Raw genomic sequence first — 21,397 nt, 5'->3', positions numbered from 1 at the left:
AAGGGAGTGTTATAGGGAGTTCGGTACAAGAATAGTCAGAAGAAAAACGTAAGTCCGAACCTACCTTTGCGTTGATTTTTCCCTTAGATTCTGAGTACCAAATTCATGTCAAATGGTTTTGTTGTGTTCATAGTGTTGTCTACTAAGATGAGGAGAAGAAGAAACCACCAAGAACCGGCCATAGTAAGAGGTATATATTCATAGATTTCCTTCGTAGTTTTACGTTTCCGATTTTTCATCTTTGTTTCTTAGGATGGTGATGACTTTTTTTGGACTGTTATGTATGGTTTTAATCAGTGTCTTGGGATTAGAAACACTCATTAAGGTCTTGGAAATAGTATAATATATGTGGTCTTAAGATTTGAGAGGGTTTGGTGGTGGTTTAAGATTGAAGATGGTGGCTGACCGTGCATGGAAGTGCCACTTTGAGTGGTCACGGACGGAGCCCGATGGTGATGAGGGTGGTGGTTGTGGTAGCCGAATGGTGGTCATGGTGGTTAGAAGTGAAACGGTGACTGCCTAGGTGAGGAAAGATGGAGACGGGTATGGCTTGGGAGAGAAATGGCTGAATGTGTACAAGGAAGAAGACAATGGGAGTGTTCACGTGCATGTTCATCCATTCAGCAACAAGTTACTAATGGTTACTGATTGGTAACCAAAGGGACCAAAAATGGTAGTTGGTCCCAAAACTTTGGAATTTTTTCGCGAAGCTTGGGATTAGGTACCCCAAAGTCTACAAACTGATATTTGAGGATCGAGGTTTAGAAAATTTATCTAAGTAATATCTAAGATTAATAATTTGCGTGCTAGGCTCGGGAATTATTATTTAACCTTCATGAAAAGTTCTAGGTTCGGGAATAAGTTTCAAAGTTTAGATTTTATGACTTGGAACCTATAAAATATTTTCAAGGACTTGGAAAATATGTTAAAAAGTACAATATTACCAATTTTAAGTCTCAAGATCAAGAAGTTGGCTCGGGGCTCGTGAATTGGACTCGAGCATCGGAAAACAGAATTTTAAGAAATAATTGGAGTTTTTACTTGAAGTTTCGAACATGGCCTAGGATAAAATTATTATTGGAGATAATAATTTTCTAAGTTGAGTTTGGGATTATGAGAGGGGTATTATGGTCATTTTACCCCAAGGGCTAGGGTTTGGGCCAGGGTCAGGAATTTCAGTTTTTTATTTTTATTTTTTAAATTCCCTTATATATTTTAGAATCCTAGTAAGCATAAACTAAGATATATTGTCCCAATATGATTATAGGGTCTAAACGCGATCGGAAATACTCACAAAGGCATAATTCGCGAAAGCTAAGGACAAGAGGTAATGAACTATACACCAAGAGTAACTTAGCTTGTTGTGATCTTAGTGAATTGTTTGCATGTTTGTATACTGTCGGTTAAATTCGAGTTGCTATATATATTTGTGATTATATGGCTTGATGTGCATGATAGTACCCATCTATTGGGTTTGAATGTGCTTAGTGCAGTAAAGTTATCATGAATGCATGTGCAATGTTTGTGAATGTCAAGGGAAACCTTGTGAGGGTGGACCCCATGCAGCCGTGTAGTGGGGTTAGCCGTCAAGTCAGTAAAGTCATCGGGTTTTAGCGGAGTTTATCCCTTTGGCACGGGAGGTGAGTATTCTCTGGGCCGCGGAGGCCACCCGAGGATCATGACCCCATAGATAACTCGATGGCTTAGTATAAGGCCTTGTGAGGGCGGATCCCCATGCAGCCGTACAGTGGGGTTATCCGCCAAGTCATTAAAGTCATCGTGTTTTAGCGGAGTGTACCCCTTTGGTACGAGAGGTGAGTATTCTCTGGGCCGTGGAGGCCACACTGGGATTAAAACCCCACAGATAACACGATGGCTCAGTTATATGTTTTCAGTATGTTACGCAACACTTTGACTTATGTGAATATGCTAGACGTGTTGCTCAGTTTGCAGTTTCTAGATATGCATTTCTGTTATGCAAAGTTTGTTTTGGATAGTAGAATCATGAGTTGTAGCTAGCTTCCTTACTGAGCGTTATAGCTCATCAGTTACTATGTGTGTGTAGGTAAGGGCAAAGCTTAAGGAGCAGTGCAATGAGCTGGAGGGGATTTTGTCTAAAGTATGCATACTGTGAAACAACTGACCTGCAGGGTTGTCAGGGTTCTCTTAAGTTTTCCGCTGAGTCCAGTAACAGTTTTATCAATTTAATGTTTACTAGTTTATTTAAAGAAAGCCATGTGGCTACAGACTATTTCTTAAGTTACGTTTAACTACATTTTGTTTTTAAAACTATGGGATCCCATCCAAATACTATTTTATTTCAAAGTACTCCAATGTAAAATTTTCTAAAGTTTACTTTAAAGTTTATTTAGTTTTTTTAATGTCTGATTTTTACCAAAGTTGACCATAAGGGTCTAGTTGACCCCGGATAGTCATAGTCGCATTTCAGTGGGTCTAGTTAAGAAAAGTCAGGTCGTTACATTGCATTTTCAACTCAAAATTAATTACCAACTTTAGTTTGCTATTATTTGTCCTCTTAAAAGCATACCAATGAATAAGCATAAATTTTTTAAATAGTTTTATTCAACTCACAATAATTGTGGCTTAAATCCATAAGAGCATAAATTTGTTTATTATCAAATAATTTATTTTGGAAACCCATTTTTCAAAATAAATGCACAACTTAAATTTAAGCTGCTTTTTGAATTTAACAAAATTAAGAATAAAATTTATCTTTTGACTAAATAAAATGTGACATTTTTATATTTTTTTCTAGAACTCATTATGTCATAAAATAATACTATTTATAATTAATTAAGCTTGGCAAAAAGAACTCTCAACTTGTACATTTTAAAAAAAAATAAACCTTAAGCATTCTTGAGTTCCAATTTTACAACTTTTAAAAATAATGTTTCAGCACATGTTATATTAAAAGTGCGAACACATGCATAAAAATTATACATTTTTTTTTTATGGAAAGATGAATATATTGAAAACAAACAGAATAAGTACAGCCCAAGCTCAATGAGCCAAACAAACACAATTACAACTGAACAACTGCCTCAAAAAACGCCAACTCACTAGACTTAACTTTCACTTTAGGAATTCTGGCTAATCTATTTCTCAAATTGAACTTGATCAACTGAGTAACATTACCAACAGACAAAGAACTAAGCTCAAACACACAATGGTTTCTATTCCTCCAAATCATATACACAGTAGCTGCCAAGGCTGCAGCAAAGACCTGATGCTTCAGACCTTTCGGCTTACCAATCATCCAGGAACACCAATGCTCATAAGAGCTCGGCCATAAATCCCTACCCAACTAGTCCACCATTTGAGCCCTGATCTGTTGAGAGAAGGGACAAACAAAAAATAAATGAGCATGAGATTCCTGCTCCATTTCACAAACAGGACACAGCAAAGAAGGCAGCTCCAAATTACAGTAATGCAACTTGTCTTGAGTAAGGAGATGACCAAGAGTTTCTTGCCAAAGGATGAACCTATGCTTAGGTATAGCCAAGGAGCACCAGACCACATTAGCAAAAGCAACTCTTTCCCTGTTGAGTAACCTGTGATACAAAACTTTCAAGCAGAGTTTATCATTCTTGACTGCCTCAGCTAAACTATTAGCAGAAAAAACAGTTCTCAATTTAACTAATCTCCTCCAATACCAACTAACATCCTGTGGAACAATGTAAGACCAGAAATCCTGACCCTTTAGATAAATTGAGTCCACCCATTTCACCCAAAGGATGTCTTGCTTACTAGAAACAGCCCAAACAAACTTAGCAAGGAGAACTGTATTCCAAGTGCAACCCTCCTTAAACCCAAGACCACCCATGCATTTCGGAAGACACACTAGATTCCAGGCAGTGAAATGCAACTAACTACGATTAGAATTGCTGTCTTTAACTCCCCAGAGGAAGTTTCTACACAAGCGATCTATCTCCTTGGTGACACTCTTAGGGAGCATAAAAATGCTCATCCAAAAAGATCTAATACTCAACAGCACAGAATTAACCAATTGAGCCCTCCCTGCAAACGAGAGATGACGGCTAGCCCAAGTATGAAGTTTCTGTTGAATCTTAGTGATGATGATAGCACAATCTCCAGCCTTCCACTTCGTTGTTCGAAGCGGAACACCTAAATACTTGAGAGGAAAGCACCCTTCAGAGAAGCGAAGCCTCTCTAGCAATTGATGAGTCTCTCTATCATCCAAACCCCCAAAGTAGACCTGAGATTTCTTCATGTTAGCAGACAAACCAGATGCCAAGAAAAATTCAGTAAAACCATCCCTCATTAACTGAACTGAACTTGAGACTCCCTTACAAAAAAAAACCAAATCATCGGCAAAACAAAGATTGACAAGCTTTAGAGGTTTACACTTTGGATGGAATCTGAACCTCTTGTTAATTGAGGCTTGATATAACAGCCTAGTACAGTATTCCATAGCGAGAACAAACAACAACGGAGAGATTGGGTCTCCTTGTCTAAGGCCTTTTTTACCTCTAAACTCCCCTTGAATCCTACCATTCATAAGGATCAAATAAGAGGGGTCCTTCAAACAAGCCATAATCCACTTGATAAACTTGTTAGGAAAACAAAACGCTGTGAGAATAGCCTCCATAAAATTCCAATCCAGCATGTCATAGGCTTTACTCAGATATATTTTCATCACACACCTAGGGGAAGTATTTTTCCTTTTATAGCCTTTTATAATATCCTGAAGAATAAGAATATTGTGCGCCAACAATCTGTTTTTAACAAACTCTTCTTGGTTTTGATGGACTAAACTAGGAAGAACTGTTGCCAATCTACCACAGAGCATTTTAGAAATACACTTGTAAATAGAATTGCAACAAGCTATAGGCCTATAATCCGCTGCCTTAGCTGGAGTCTCAATCTTAGGAACCAAGCAAATGGTAGCCATATTAACCTCCTCGGGCAGGACACCACTCTCAAAGAAGTCAAATATGGCCTCTGAAATTTCAGCTTCTAAATTGCCCCACATGGCTTTAAAAAAAGCCAGATCCGTACCCATCCGGCCCCAGACTTTTAATAGAGCAAATGCTAAACAAGGCATCCTTCACTTCCTTTTTAGTAAAAGGCCTAACTAAATTGATCTGTTGCTCCAAAGATAATCTGTGACCAAACCTGAAACAGGAAGGCTAAATAGGAACCGAAGCACTACTGTTGCTACCCATGATTTTCTGAAAATGAGTAACAAAGTGACCCACAACATCATCAAACTTCTCAATTAACTGACCCGATTCAGTAACAACTGAGGTTATACAATTATTAGCTCTTCTTTGTTTCAAACACGCATGAAAGTAAGCCGTGTTATCATCCCCATAACGCAGCCAATCAACTTTGCTTTTTTGTCTCAAGAAACTGTCATAAGCTCTAGAATGAAAAGTAAAACTTTCACCAGCCAACAATTCCTCTCTTTGCAACTCTTTCGAGTGGGGGTTCTTTTGAAGAGAAGCTTGGGCAGATTGATACTTATCCTTAGCCAAACTATAATTCTGAGCAACATCTCCCACAAAATGCTTATTGAACTTACGCAAAACTACCTTAAGTCTACTCAGTTTTCTAACAATACGCACCAGCCCAGCTCCTTTAATAGGTTTGTTCCAGCTCTTCAAGACAGTATCTTCAAAACTAATGTGGTCAGTCCACTAATTGAAGAATCTGAAAGGCTTAATGCCACAGTTTACAGTAGCTCCCAATTTGATGATGCAATAACAGTGATTAGAGAGCAAATCCCAGTTAAAAACAGCTTCAGCTTGAGGGAACAAATCCAACCATTCTTCATTTTTAAAAACTCTATCCAGTTTAGAGTAAATTCTATTATCATTATCTTTCTTGTTTGTCCAAGTGTAATGAGACCCTGTGGAGTGCAACTCATCAACTAAACCCAATGCCCTCCACTTTTGAGCCTCCTCCAATTCAAGGGCAGAAATGGTTCAGCCACCCACTCTATCAGTACCCTCAAAAACAGCATTAAAGTCCCCAGCCACTATCCATGGATTGGCAGGGAAACTCAACCCAGCAAGATCAACCCAAAGAGGAAGTCTACCCTCAGTAGAATTTCTACCATACACAAACGTAACACAGAACAACTTATTAGACTTAACCTCTTTAACACAGATATGAACAAACTGGTCACTTTCCTTCAAAATCTCAACAGTCACCACCTGAGGCTGCCATAAAATCAGTAAACGACCTTCTGAAGCAGAACTCGAGTAGTAATTCCACCCTATGAAAAAAGAACTCATCATTTTCCCAACTTTATCACCATGAAGTTTGGTCTCCAACAGGGCTCCATGACCAATTTTATTCACAAAAAAAAACTTACTCAGAGAAACCTGTTTCTCCCTTTTATTAATACCTCTTACATTCCAGCTAAGCATGTTGTGACTCTCCATTAAACAAACTTGTTGTTGCTAATCCCAAGTTTGTGACCTCCATCACCTTATCTTGTAAAACACTATAAGAATTTCTCAGTTTATTCTGTGCCTTTAGAGTTGCCTTCTTAGTACCCCCTACCCTTTTAGGGGTAGTCCAATCCGAATTAACTCTATCATTGGTGTTCCTATCTGGTTCAACTATTTGTTCTGATGTATCCTTTAATTGACCCTGAAGCTATGATATCCCCTGGGCTTCAGACAACCCCAAATCAGCTGAACTCTTAGTAATGGTATCCTTCTCCCCACTGGTAACACCCTTTTCCTCTGAAACTGGCACCTGGTCCACAGCACTTTGCTTAGCCTCAACTTCTCCATTTCGGCCTTTCTGCCTCCAAGTCTCAGTTAGCTTCCTATTACACATTCTTTCAGTATGACCAAACACCTTACAACCTCTACATTGTGTTGGAAGCCACTCAAACTCCAAAACTTGATCCATTAACTGCCCTTTCTCATTAAGGAACTGAACAGATTTAGGGAGATTCTCATAAATTTCAATCTCCACTAACACTCTAGCAAATTGCATCATAGACCTATCCTTAGTAACTTTATCTACCAATAACGGATTCCCTATTGTGCTCATAAGGGCACTTAAGCATTTAGTACCCCAATATTACAGTCCCAGTCCTGGCAATCTTATCCAAACAGGAACAAATTTCACTGCCTTAAGAGTGTCTAAATTAGCCGACCAAGGCTTCACTATCACTGGTTTTCTATCAAAATGCAGAACCCCAGCTTCCAACACCAAATCTCTAGTGGCTTCATCTCGAAATATAACAAGCGTAAAACCAGAATTCAGCCGAGCAATTCTATCAATCCCTAGTTTACCCCAAATCCTCTTAATGAAACCCTCAAAAACAGCAAATGGTGGGTTAGCCCCAAGCACCGTGCAAACCACAGCTGAATTCCAATAAGAAGTATCTACTTGGATCTCCTCCAAGTCAACCTGGGCAATTCGAATGCCTTCCCAAACAATTGGCTCCTCAAATGTGAGTTTAGCCCCTCCCTGATTTGGCAACAAAGAGCGAAACTGGGACCATTTACCCTTTGCCTGACTCAGATAATCATCTTCACCAGCATCCGGATCCTTCCCAATCTCTCCATTTCTCATACCACCAGACGAATCCCCTTCAAGTTCCATTGGTCCTCGAATGCCAAACTCTTGGAATTCCACCATCGAATCCTTGAACACATCTTCTAATTCCTCTGGTACATCGTCTTCCTGCTCAGACCTCTGCTCTTCACACGTCTCTTGGAGCAAAGGAGAAGCAGTCATCGTAGATCTTGAAGTAGGCTTTTGGCTGTTCTTCTTGCGTCTCGCCATGGAGAAACCAGAGATCGCCTATCGCCTAAAAGAATGAAAAACTAAAATTATACATTTTTCTCATTTAACATATAACATGAACTCATGACATAATTTATCTTTTTTTAAATCATCTTTGCAAATTAACATTCTAAATCTATTGAAAATCAACAAGCATTAAGTCACATAATATTATGAAAAATGCTCATAATTCTTTTTAACAATTAAAAATTTACCCTAACATGTTTCTACACGTTGCACACCTTAATATTACAATTAGCATGCAAAACTAACAACAACAAAAAATCAAACTACTCTAAACCATTAAATACCCAAGGTCAAATTCTCATATGGCATTATACATAGAATTTACTAATTTGACATGCTCATAATTAATGGTTTAAAAATATTAAGAAACCAAAACACAATTTTGCAACCATTTAAGGTACCCTAGGCTGAAACCCTATTTGCATGCTTCTAATGTCCAATTTGCATTTTTATTATCAAGACATTAAGATTTATTGTAACAACAATAACCCAATATTAATCTTTCAAAAAAATGAAATCATAACTCTTAAAGATTTCACGAAACCCTAACATGCTTTTATTTCCAAATTAAACATAAACAAGTTGATAGAAAATCAATTAAAAAAAACTCCACATGCATTATATAGACTTAGAGAGAACACAAAACAAATAAACCACTCATAACATATATGAACCCTAACAAATTTAATACAACAATTTGCATAGGTGAGACCCCAAGATCAAAACAACACCAATACAAGGTGCTTCCTCACCTTGAGTACACCCAATGCCAAAATCTAAAGTCCTCCCCTTTTTATTGTTATTTCTTCCCCACCTTAACATAATCACCAAACCATTAGACCAACCAAAACCAAAACAAAACTCTCATCAACAACATAAGAGACCAAAAGAACATTCTTACCCTTGTAGGCAGAACCCTAGGCCAATACCTCCACTATGATCTTGTGAAATTCAAACCTAGCATCACCATGAATTTCAACAAGCTTAGAACCAAGAAGAATAAGAAAGAATGGAAACCATAAACCTTAACTCATAACTAAGGAAATTTGACGTCACCTTCTCCTCTCTTCTTCTTTCTTCTTTCTCTTCTTTCTCTCTATAACTCACGAACACTCTCTCTCTCTTTCTCTCTCTAGGTGTTCGGCTAGCCACATGCAAATGATCCAACAAAGCTCATTTTTTTCCTCTTATTACCCTAGTTGAACCCTATAGGTTAATTTCCCAAATCATATTCCAATTTCCTTCCCTTGATTCCCACAGCAAATTTCTTGCAAATTGATATCAAAGACTTCATTGGATTATCTACAAAAATGGAAACTTCCACCTATGTTTATCCCTGGCCTTGAACGACCCCTCCTCCTTCCCTTGCACTCTCAATTTCGACCATCAAGGGACAACTCACACATTTAATTCTCAATTCCCCGCTTACTAAAAAATACCAAGAATTTAACAAAGGAATCAATCACTTAGTGATTAGTTACCAAATATTATTGCTTTCTCTATTTTCAATCAAAGAAAATATGGCAATAAATAAATAAGGAAAATCCATTTTCCTTGCAATTCCAAGCCTCACGCCATTATCTCTCTCTCTCTCTCTCTCTTACCATTTGGTTTCCTTTTCTCTTTTGTATGAACACAAGCCTTCTAGATTTTCTCAAGTTGGTAGATTTTCTAAAAATAGGGAAATAACTCACTTCCCCACGACTTAGTCTAGGTTTATGGCATTCTCTTGTATGCTCACCATGCATGTCATACACTTGCACACACACAACCATGCATGCCTATCACTACTTGCCATGCACTCACATGCACACAATCAAAACACACACAACCAATCACAATTATTTAAGTAAATAAAACAATTAAACATCAATGCAAACGATTTAACACTTAAAAATTAAATCAATAAATTAAATTAATCAAACACATAAACAAATAAAATAAAATAAAAATTTTGGTGCGCTACAATATCGTAGTGGAATTTACATTATTATCTTCATTATTCATGGTGATTAGTTTAGTCGTTACTGTACAAAAAACAAAAATTAATTATCAAAAGGGAAATTTGCAATGAAACTACCCAATCTTTTAGGTTTATGCACTTAACTACTCAAGTTTTTTTAATTTCTTTTTACGTCAATACTATGCAAGCATCGTAATGTAGGAACTTGGAATTTAAATCTAGATGTACGCTCCATATTATTTTTGCAAGAACATAATATAAACATAGAATAACATTGCATACGTATGAACATCAAATTCGTAACAATGCCTCCTTCCTTTAGATTTCTATCATTTTCTCCTTTCTGAATGCTAGGAATTGTGAAGAATCTAAACCACTTAGATTTTGTCAAAGTCTTCCAAGCCTATCTCTAAATCAAGTCTAACAAAGAGTGGGGAAGTTCTCAACATGAGATAGAATTAGAGAGGGAAGAACAAGAGAATGAGCGGCCTAGAAGGGATTAGAATGTCTAGGTTTTCACTTACCCAAATGAATCAACTAAGACTATCTTATGAAAACCCTAGACATCACATTCCTTATATATGAAACTTAGTAGACTTTATTTTAATTAAAATAATAAACAAAAATCTAAAGACTTGGGATCCCACACATGGACTTGGGCTCAATCTCTTTGTCTTGAATTTAAATCCCAATTGAGCCTAAATACAAAGCCTTTTATTTATTTAATTAATTAAATAAATAATTAAATACTTATTCAAATGAACTAATTATAATTTGAAACTTGATTTAATATTATTTATTTATATTGACACTAATTTATCAATATTAATAAATTTGCCTAAGGAATCTCTTTTATTCCCAAATTCTTGTTACATGTAAATATCACTAAATTGACCCATTCAATTTGATAAACTTGATTTTATAAGAGACTACAGAGGGACCATGGATCCATGAGTATAAGCTTCAATAAATTCCAGTGAGTTTATTTATTACATAAATTATCTCACAATTTATTAATTCTTCATGACTCCATTATACATTCGGAATTGAACTCTTGAATTCATAGAACGTATTTTCCAAACCACAAATACGTTATCCATTGTTATAACCATTACAGTCAGTCAATCCTCTATTGACGACTTACTAACAAGCTAGTTGCAAATTACCATTTTACCCATCATCAATATTTTATCCCTAACTCCCACTAAGTATTTTTTATAAATGATATTTCCGTGAACAAAACAATTAAGGAAATAATCTTTTCACTTCTCATACATAAATTATAGATTTCATATCTATAAATAATACTCCCATACAATTACACTACTAAATCTCCAAGATGTAAGTATGAGCTAGACCGTAGGGTAAGCTGGTAACAAACAAGTGAAAAGATTTAAATAATATAATTAGCAGAGTATTATCACTCAGAAGTAAGATCAACTTAACCTATCATCAATGTTATGACATTGATTAGATTCAATAACAATGATACTTATTTATCTATCAATAATCAATATCGGTCCTAGTCCGATGTAACCAAATACATTAATTCAATCTTATCTACTTGGTCAATGCCCTGAACAAGACATCACACCCTGAATGTGTAAGTAGATCATATTGTAGATTACCAAATTAGTGAAAATTCAATGCACTTATTTAATCTTTGGACTCATTCTTTTGAACATATAACGACAACTATAATCCATTGTGACCTAATCACTATAATTGTAACTATCCATATGTTCAAGATTCTATGAATCTTTATATTAATTGAATAAATATGTAATAAAACAAGTGAACAATGTGATTGAATAAACAAAATGATTTCTACTTCTTTATTGATAATAAAAACGTGTTACATAAGAAATATGGCTTTATTAGGAACATAATATCCAACACATAATATACTGTATTCGTAGCTACCTACTCATTAATTTTGCTAATTTGACACTATACTTGTACAAATGTCACATGTTTATTGGTTTTTTTATTAATTCATTTAAAAAAATTATTTAAATTTATTTTAAAAAAGAATAGTTAATATAAGAATATATTTAAATTATTAAAAAATTAAATAAAAAAAATCAAGTTTCTTAAAAAAAGTTCATTTATTTAAAAAAATGAATTTACTCATTTGGTACCCTGCGTTTTTGCAAAGTATCGTTTTGGTACTTTCTTTTCTCAATAATGCTCATATTGTACCCTGTATTTTCAAAACATAAATATTTGGTACCCTAGACATTGATTTGATAAATAAAATTTTACCAATATGACTAAATTGTCATCAATTATATGTAATTAAGTAATTAATTTGAATTTGGAACTCATATAATTGAGAGTAGTTGATTAAATTTGTAAAGTTTTATAAATTAAATTTGAGTTTAGGGTACTTAGTGTGTACTATTTTAAAATATATGGTACCAAATTTATACGATTTCAAAATACAGGGTATCAAATGAGCATTATTGTAAGCACAGGGTACCAAAATGATACTTTACAAAAATATAGGGTACCAAATGGTTACCTACCAAAATAAAAACTAAAACAAAATTGTATCAATTAACTCTCTACTATCAACATAGATGAAATCTAAATCTAAATTTAAATGAATAAATTAAGCTAATACAAAACAAAAATAAACATAAGACTTAGCAACATTATTGTATAATTCCATAATAAAATCTACATATTTACACCAAAGGAACCCAAAACAAACATATAAAAAAATCTTATCCATGAAGCCTAAGAAAAACCATACACAAATTTGAATTAATCATCCTAATCTCATCATCAAATTTGAAAATTTTTAATCCAAATAACAACCTAAACTCTAAACAGACCCATAATTCTTAAACTCAAACATAAACATTGTTGACTCAATTTTTCGACAACTACACACAGTAATAAATGCGGGAGTAGTTTGTGCGTAAACTTCTAAGTAGAATATTTTGGATTAGTAAATAATCAAAGACAGGGAATTAAATGTGGTAATAAATAAAGAAAACACGTAATTTATAGTGGTTCGACCCAAAAAAGATGGCATACGTCCATTTTAGGCAATTTTATTGATGAGAAGTTTTGAACACTCAAGAACAGTTACATAATAATTTATTTCTATTCTTGAGGCAACTGAGATTACAACGAGGAGTAACTGCTCTCCAGGGTTGTTTCAAATTAGAATATTTTACATATTTTACATTAGGATATTTATAGTGGTGGAGATGGGGGAGCTAATGGTGGCACTCCGTTTCTCAATATTTCAAGCCTTAATGTTCCTTAAAAAATGGTAATCTAGTTGGCTAATATAATAAATCGTTCGCACTCTATTTTTGGCTAAGTGTTCTGAAATCTGTGACACCATTGACACCTTGGGGTACTGACAACCCTTATATAATGAATATGAGGTGCCTCTTCAAAGGGAGGTGCCTCGTTGGGTGAGGGGCCTCACTGAGTGAAGCAGGCGAGGCACCTTACTTACTTTGAAGTGGCAAGGTGCCTCACTGAGGGGAGGTGCCTCGCTGGGTGAGGGGACTCATTGAGAGAAGCTGGTGAGGTACCTCGAAGATTTTGAAGTGAACGAGGCTCCTCACTAGGGAGATGTACCTTGCTGATTTTGAAGTAGGTGAGGTGGGCATACTTTGTACTTCTATCACTTGCCACATCATTGTGCCAAAAATGGGTATATCATTTGCCCCCTAGTCAGGCTTCACATTGGCTTAAGCCTGGCTTATTCTAATAAGTTGGAGTTTTCCATCCTTGACTTTTCTCTCTTATACATTGGGGTCATTGAGGTTTTCAAATTAGAAAAATGAAGTCATCGAGTGGAAGGGATGACTTTGAAGCTCTTCAGAAGGCTAGTGGCCTCGCCCATAACCGATAGGAAGTCTTCCGAGTTGATGACTTGGTTCCACGTGCCCCTTCTTCGAGCATGAGGTTGGCTTCACCCAAAACTGAGAGGTAGTCATTCGAATTTGTGACTTGGTTCCCGCTCATTCATGATTTCCTTCATCTTTCGCAAAGAAGGATGGTTTGCACAAACAAGGGAGCTTTTTAGGTGTTATTAGAGGCTCCAACGAATTATTTAAATAGTGTAGCTTTCAACTAGTGTCATTTCCTTTGATCAACGACTTCCTGGAGACCACCTTGGTACAATTTGCTTGTAATAGGTCATAGCTTCACTAACTCGAAGAATTGTACCAACTTGTTGTTGAGTCCATCATCCTCATGTCTGGCTGTCGTTCAAGAATGTATTCTATCTCTATAAGTTCCCTTTTTATGCCTCCAACCATCAGGGGCTATCTAGCCCATTTGGAAGTTGATTGGGGCACATCTTGCCCACCATACATGCTTAGACTTGACTCATCTTTGCACTCACAAACACACATTTGCTTGATATTGATTGTTGTTCATTATGGGAGTTAGCCTCCCTTCCGCTTTTGTTTCCTGCTTCGCACTCTGTCCCTAATCATCACCTTTGTATGGAATTTTGTGTTACCCAAATCCATCGTCACTACGGCTGCATCAAGTGATGAACAACGTTTCTTAAGGTGTGACATTTCACTCGATGGGGGGTTAATTCAGTATAAGTTTTCGGGCATGTGTTTGTTTTTTGTTATCCTCTCTCGCTGGTGGTTTTACTCCGATTTTGATCGATAATGACATACTTATAGGTGGATGGTGCCCTAAGATTTGTGAACTTTTCCCAACCTTCTCTCTTCAATCAATGCATTTACCATTCACGATCATGTGTGTTTTAGATGCTTGTCTGCTGCTCAGGTCGTACCCGCGTGCTATGAGGCGTCTGCTAGGAATCTCACTATTTTGGTAGCTTTGCTTGTGGTGAATCTTTACATATCTCATAGTATGTTGAGAGGTGGTTTATTCGAGTTAATTTCTCTCAAGCGTAGGCAACTCACTCATAGACACGGGCTTCGGATAAAGATGGGGTGAGGTAAAGACCTCTATGAGTTTGAGAGGTGAGGCAATAATCTCATTGTGTTGAGAGGTGAGGCGAGGGCCTCATTGAGTTTGAGAGGTGAGGTGATAATCTTGTCATAAACCCAACATTTGGAAAAGTCTTGGGTGATAAGTTTTGACCATTCTAAATATCTAACAGTTAGTTAGTGGTTAAGTTGGACCTTCCCCAATATTCAACACTTAATGATATTTTGGGGACATTGGGCCCATTAGGGCATCACCTCTTTGGTTCCACTTAAAATGGGGTGGAAGGCCATTCTCAAAACTCCAAGCCGTCATCCCCTTCTTATCCAAACATGGCACATTGAAGGGATTTCCAACAACATTTTCACCATCTTGAAGCTTTTGGGGTTTTGGGGCTACATAAGTGGAGAGAGTAAGTTTTGTTGGGATTGGTTAAATACATAGTGAAAATTGGTCATGCACAACAAAGTACAAAACTATTACTATTTCACTAAAGTTAACATGAGCGGGTTAACTTTTGTTGTATGCATCTAAAAATTATCGTTTTGGGTTCAAAGTCTTTCTTTAGAGTATGTAAGAGTACTCAAAAGGTTTGGTGTCATTTGGAGTGTTTTGGGGCAATTTACGAGGTGACATTACAAAGGTATCTGTGTTGTGTCGCCTATTGAGAGGCGATGCATAACACGTTTGTCAAAAACTCCAATAGGCAATGCATTATCTGTATGTAGGCGATGCATCACCTATATTTACGCGACACGTCGCATGGGCCATTCGTATGGGCTGTATAGTTGCATGTTTTTGGCTCCAAAACTTATTTCAAAATGCTCTAATCCAATTGGTTAACACTAATGATGGTTCCTACACTATTTAAGGGGTTCATTTGAGATTTTGGTTAATTGATCACTCTCCACTATTTCTCTCTCTCTCTCTAAAATCCCTTCTCTCTCTCTAACTCACAAAGATTACTATTTTTTTTCTTAAGTTTTCAAATTTAAGAAAAAAGTTTTCAAATTTCTTTATTAGGTTGAAGAATGAAGAATATGATTTATTGATTTTTAAAATTAAATTTGACATGAATTTTAAAATTTTCAACCCTTAAAATTAGATTCAAACCCAACCCAACCCAATTAAAATTGGGTTAATTGGATTGGATTAGGTTAGGTTGTACAATAAAGACATTTTGAATGGGTTATGATTTCTCTAGGCCGATAAAGTTGGGTTAGCTCATTAAAATAACTTCTGCTGGGGTTTTATGCCCTAATTAAAACTCAATTTCTTTGTAATCTCATTATATTATAAATAAAAGAATAGAAATCATATTTGACTTAGTCAATCACTTTGCTTACATGTTTTATTTTCATGATTATTTGTTTAATATAAACTTCTATTAGTTCCCGAGCCAAATTCCTAATCATATTTGTAGTGATGTAATCATATTGGAATATAAATATGATTATATGTTCAAAATAAGTCAGTCCTAAGAATAGTCAGTGCACAAGATTTATACTGACTTGCCAATCTACGATATGATCTACTTACACATTGTAGTGTTATGTTCTTTCCATAACATTAGCAAATTAGATAAGATCAGATGTATTTGTTACATCGGACTAGACCGATATTGAATTTAGACAGATAAGTAAATGTACCATTATTATCTAATATAATCATATCATAAAGTTGACCATAGGTCAATTCAATCTCAATTCTGAGTGGTTAGTATTCTAACTAATTGTATCATTCAAGTCCTTTGATTTGTTCGTTACCAGCTTACCCTACGGACTAGCCCATACTTACATCTTGGGGACTTGGTAGTATAATTGAGTGGGAATGTTAATCATAAATATGAACATCTATAGCTTCTAGCAAGAAGTGAAATGATGATCACCTTATAGCTTGGTTCAACGAGTTAAATGATTGAGTGCTCATTTTTGTGATTAAAGTTCACAGAAATATCATTTACAAGGAACTTAGTGGTATTTAAGGATAAAATACAATAAGGGGTAAAACGACAATTTGTACCCAACTCATTTGTAGATCATCTATAGAGGATTGAATGACACATTATGATTGTAAGAATGGATAACGTATTTACTTTAAGTGTAAAGCGTTCTGTTGGCCGCGTTTTTGGCCAACGACGTGAGAATGTCAAAAACGATAAACCTTCAAGAGAAATAAAACGACATAGACAGTTTTTAACATAAAGTAAATAACACACACAATTTTTATAGTGGTTCAGCCCCAATATGTTGGTAATAGACTAATCCACTTAGAGTTGTGATTTATAGATCTGTACTCAATATCAGATGAACTGAGCCAACTGAGTTTCTTCAGTACAGATTGCAAAAATACAAGAATTCTTTATGATACCAGCACTTTCTCTCTCTAGAAAACTCAGACCCAAAATTTCCCCAAAAGACTCCAAAAAAGGAAGAAGAAGCCCCTTTCTGATCCCATAAGCCATATATTTATAGGCTTAGGATCATACATCTGATATCCCCTAGAATCGGGATATTTTATTATATTTATTACATTTAAATTACAAAAAACATTCAAAATGTAACAAAACCCCCAATTTGTGGGAAGAATGAGAGATTCCCACGCTTGCTAAGACAGATTCTTGTTGAAGCCGTTTCTGGGAATTTTGACTTAGTCCTCTCTATGTGGTCAACCCATATCTCCTACTAACCATTCATGCAAGAGCTGGTCAGATACATGCATGCTTGACATATGCAAGTGCTGGTAGGACATGCACTTGCTGGTAGGACATGCATTTGCTGGTAGGACATGCACTCCTCTCCTCTAGCATGCCATATCTCTCCTCTAACATGGCACTCTCCTCTAGCATGCCATGTTTCTCGTCTAACATGGCACTCTCCTCTAGCATGCCATATCTCTCCTCTAACATGGCACTCTCCTCTCTTCGGACCAAGATCTGACCACTCCACCTTAGGCTTTCCTCGGACCAAGATCCGACCACACCATTGGGCTCTCCTCGGACCAAGATCTGACCACCACCCTTGGGCTCTCCTCGGACCAAGCTCCGACCACACCTTGGCCCTCTCCTCAGACCAAAGTCCAACCACACCTTGGCCCTCTCCTCGGACCAAGGTCCGACCACACCTTGGCCCTCTCTTTGGATGCACTTGGCTTGGTCATGACACCTCTCAAGCAGTCAAAACTCTTCATCAGTCTACCGGGTTTCTTTATCACAACTCTGAGGAGTAAATGTATTTATTGACTATTTAATGTGTCTTTTACAGACCATGTACTGCCACTTGTCACCTCTATTGCTACGTCATCGATCTCCAATTTTTGGGGATAACACGTTCTATGAGTTCACGAGTGCAATTCTGAGTCTTTAGTGGAGACACGAGGAATTAATAAGGTAGTGAAATTATTCGATAATAATTTTACGATAACTTGTTGGAGCTAGAATTCATGGGTTCATGGTCCCCACAATGCATTTGATTAAATCATCTAGATAGTCTCGATTAGTTGATTTAATTATCAACTAAGATTGCCAAAATTGTTTTGTGTCAATTTTTGACAATTTTACTAAGATGTGGAATTTAGAGAAGAAAAGAGAATTTTAGGCAAATTTATTAATTATGACAAATTGGTATCAAATTGATAAATGGTATTAAATCAAGGTTCAAATTATAATTATTTAATTTGATTAATTAATTGATTAATTATTATTTAAATATAATTATAATTATATATGTAAGGTTTTGATAAAACACATTTAGTATATAACGAAATCTGTTTATAATATATAATATATTATATATATTTAATTAATAAGTGTTTTGTTTTATTATATAATTATAAAAAATAATAGTATTTGAATTTAAAAGGCTTTTATACTTTGAATTTAAAAATGAAAAAAATCCCAAGGCTTGGCAAAATATCTAATATTCAACCAATAGGGATTTTTATACTATTATTTTAATTATTTAATTAAATTAAATTAACCCTAAAATGTTGCTATAAATAGGGACTTAAGTCTAAGGTTGTCAAGTAAGTGTGAAAAAGCAAAAACCTAGACTCAAAAGAGACCTATTGTGGCCACCCATCACTACTCTCTTCTTCTCCATAATTTTCCCATCTCATGTCTTGAAAATCGCCCACCCCAGTCTAGGTGATCAAAGGAAATTGAGGAAGACTGTGTAGTTTGAAGATCCAGTTCACTCTCTTGTTATTACTCTACGACAGAAAGGAACAATGATTAGAAAGAGCGAAGGAAGAAGCCTTAATATCCGCTGCGTAAAAGTAAGATTATTAAACTCTGTTATTTGATTTACTTTATGAAACTCATTAGAAACATGTTTCTAGGTTATTTTATATGTTAATTTGTTTAACATATGAAACATACATGAAAATATTTATGATCCCGTAAAATATATTCCTAACACCGTTAACCCAGCCAACTCAACCCATATGCACCAATATAAGTAGGAAATAGGCAGATATGTCTGAAATGATCTTTTTGGGTCTAAGTATGGCTTTGGACCAGAAATAATCTGTTTCAAATTATATACATATAGTGCTTTGGATCTTTTTATTTTATTTTATTAATTTGTGTGCAATATTTTATTATTAATTGTTAAGTGTTAGGGATTTACTTTTATTGTTTGAATTTTTTGGTAGAAATTATGTGAATTAAAATTCTTAATTTTTTTATTTAATTGTTTTATCTTGTGAGTTCTTGAGTTTTGGTTGTGTGCACCACTGTGCATGGTTAGTAGAAATGCACCCTAGCACTTGTGTGTGTGCTTGTGCATGGTTGCATGGTGAGCATGCAATAGTTAGTTCCCATGCATTATTCTAGACTATTATTCATTTATGGTTTAGTTTCTTTATTTATTTAATTAAGAAAAGAGAAAATTAGAATACAAATGGTAAGAATAGGGAAAGAGGGTGGCATGAATGTGAACAAGGAAGGGATGATCTTTCCTTAATAATCTTTTGTCATCTTTTATTGATTGGAAATTAGAGAAATAGGATAATGGGTAAGTGATAAATTGAATTGGAATTCTATTAGTAGTTTTTAGTTGTGAGCAAGTGGGAATTGGACAATTAAATGGGCAAGTGAGGGTGTGTGTGTCACAGCCAGCCAAGGGAAGGGACTTAGTTTCCTTTTCTTCATTTTCTTGATAGGTCAAGGATCTTAATGACAATAATTTGGGGAATAAGAAATCAATCAAGCTTGATTTTGTGACGTTCCGTGTATTGAACACACGTTAGTAGTTGGTTCGAGCTGCTGAATAATTATGTGGAATATTATTTTGATAAATGATATTATATGAATTTGTGATAATTCGTGAATTTTTATAGCTGTCGTGGTGATTTGGTAAATGATCGAATTTTATGCAAAGAACGACTAGTCTCGGACCAAGGGGTAAACCCTAATGGGAGAAAAATCTCGAATTAAATAAAATAGGAAATACTATGGCATACAAATATTATCTTTTTAGAAACTAGGAAATTTATAGTTGAGCCAATAAATTTTAAGAGAATTGATTGAGGTTTGAATTCCAATTAATCGGGCATAAGAATGAAAATTTCTTGCTCGGACCCTTAAGTGCATTTTGGTTAATATGTGATAAATTGACAAAATTATTGGATATTGTGACAAATTTTATTTTCGGTCACAAATTAATTTATATAATTAAGCTTGGAGATTTAAAAAATATAGGTTAAAAATTTAGGGAAATTTAGAGCACAAAATATCCAAAGGGCCCTTGTGTTCCTTATATGTTGTAACACCCTAATTTCTCATAAATTATTGAGAATAGAGTGTTGGATCATAAACATAAACATTGCTATTTTATTGAATGAAAATTTAGAATAAGTAAATGGATCCATGGTTTTACAAAAATAAAATAATTTTCTTTAACATACTAAAATGAGCAACATTAAATAAAACTTTACAAGAAACATGCTCTAATAAAAATAGGCCTGCTTGATCTTCCTCGACTATATGGTCCCCACGAGTACATGATGAAGTTCCTAGGTACCACTCACCACCGGCCTTTCTATCTTTAATTGCTTGAAACAACAACATAAGGGGTGATCTTCTAAGCCCAGTAAGGAAAATACACACAAGAGTTAGCCATATAATCATATAATTAAACATATCATAAATTTCACAAGAGTCATAAAAAAAATTATTTGTACTAATCATACAACATCATAAAACACTAAGTCATATCATAGCCTAAGTCATAATCATAAATCATAGTTCATAGTCCTAAGTCATAATCATAACTATAGGTCATAGGCCATAATCATAGGTCACAAGTCATAATAACAAGTTAGATATAATAAAAAGATAAGTGCTTATATAGGGGTGGCAATTAAGCCCCAGACATAAGTTTGTCATACAATAGACATCAACTTAGGTCTCTCATAAAATTTTGGAATCCGAGCCTACCAGACATAAGTCTGTCATACAACATTTGACACTTTAGGTCCAGACACACTTACCCCTTTATTGTACCTAAAATGTAAGGTCATACAAAACATAAACTAGGTCATAAACTAAACCACCTAATTTTCCTTACAAAATCTTGGATATTGGAGACAAGTGTGGGATCGGAAACTCCTAAAACCAAAAATAAAGAAGCCATAAGTTCTCTAGGGAAAAGAAGATGAAGGGAAGATCTA

The 21,397-nt window shown here is 35.3% G+C and overlaps 1 protein-coding gene across 1 annotated transcript; it reads right to left on the bottom strand.

Annotated features, from left to right (window-relative positions):
• Positions 1–5,171: 5,171 nt before the first annotated feature.
• On the bottom strand, positions 5,172–6,431 carry LOC133832728 (uncharacterized). The gene is made up of 2 exons (XM_062263035.1): positions 5,982–6,431; positions 5,172–5,681 (listed from the first exon to the last, which is right to left on the bottom strand). The coding sequence occupies exons 1-2, from the start codon at positions 6,429–6,431 to the stop codon at positions 5,172–5,174; spliced, it is 960 nt and encodes a 319-aa protein (XP_062119019.1).
• Positions 6,432–21,397: the final 14,966 nt, after the last annotated feature.

This window comes from Humulus lupulus, chromosome 4 (genome assembly GCF_963169125.1).
Source record: "Humulus lupulus chromosome 4, drHumLupu1.1, whole genome shotgun sequence".
Lineage (NCBI taxonomy): Eukaryota > Viridiplantae > Streptophyta > Magnoliopsida > Rosales > Cannabaceae > Humulus > Humulus lupulus.
Note: the sequence above shows the minus strand (reverse complement) of the source record. Positions and strands in the feature narration are given on the sequence as shown.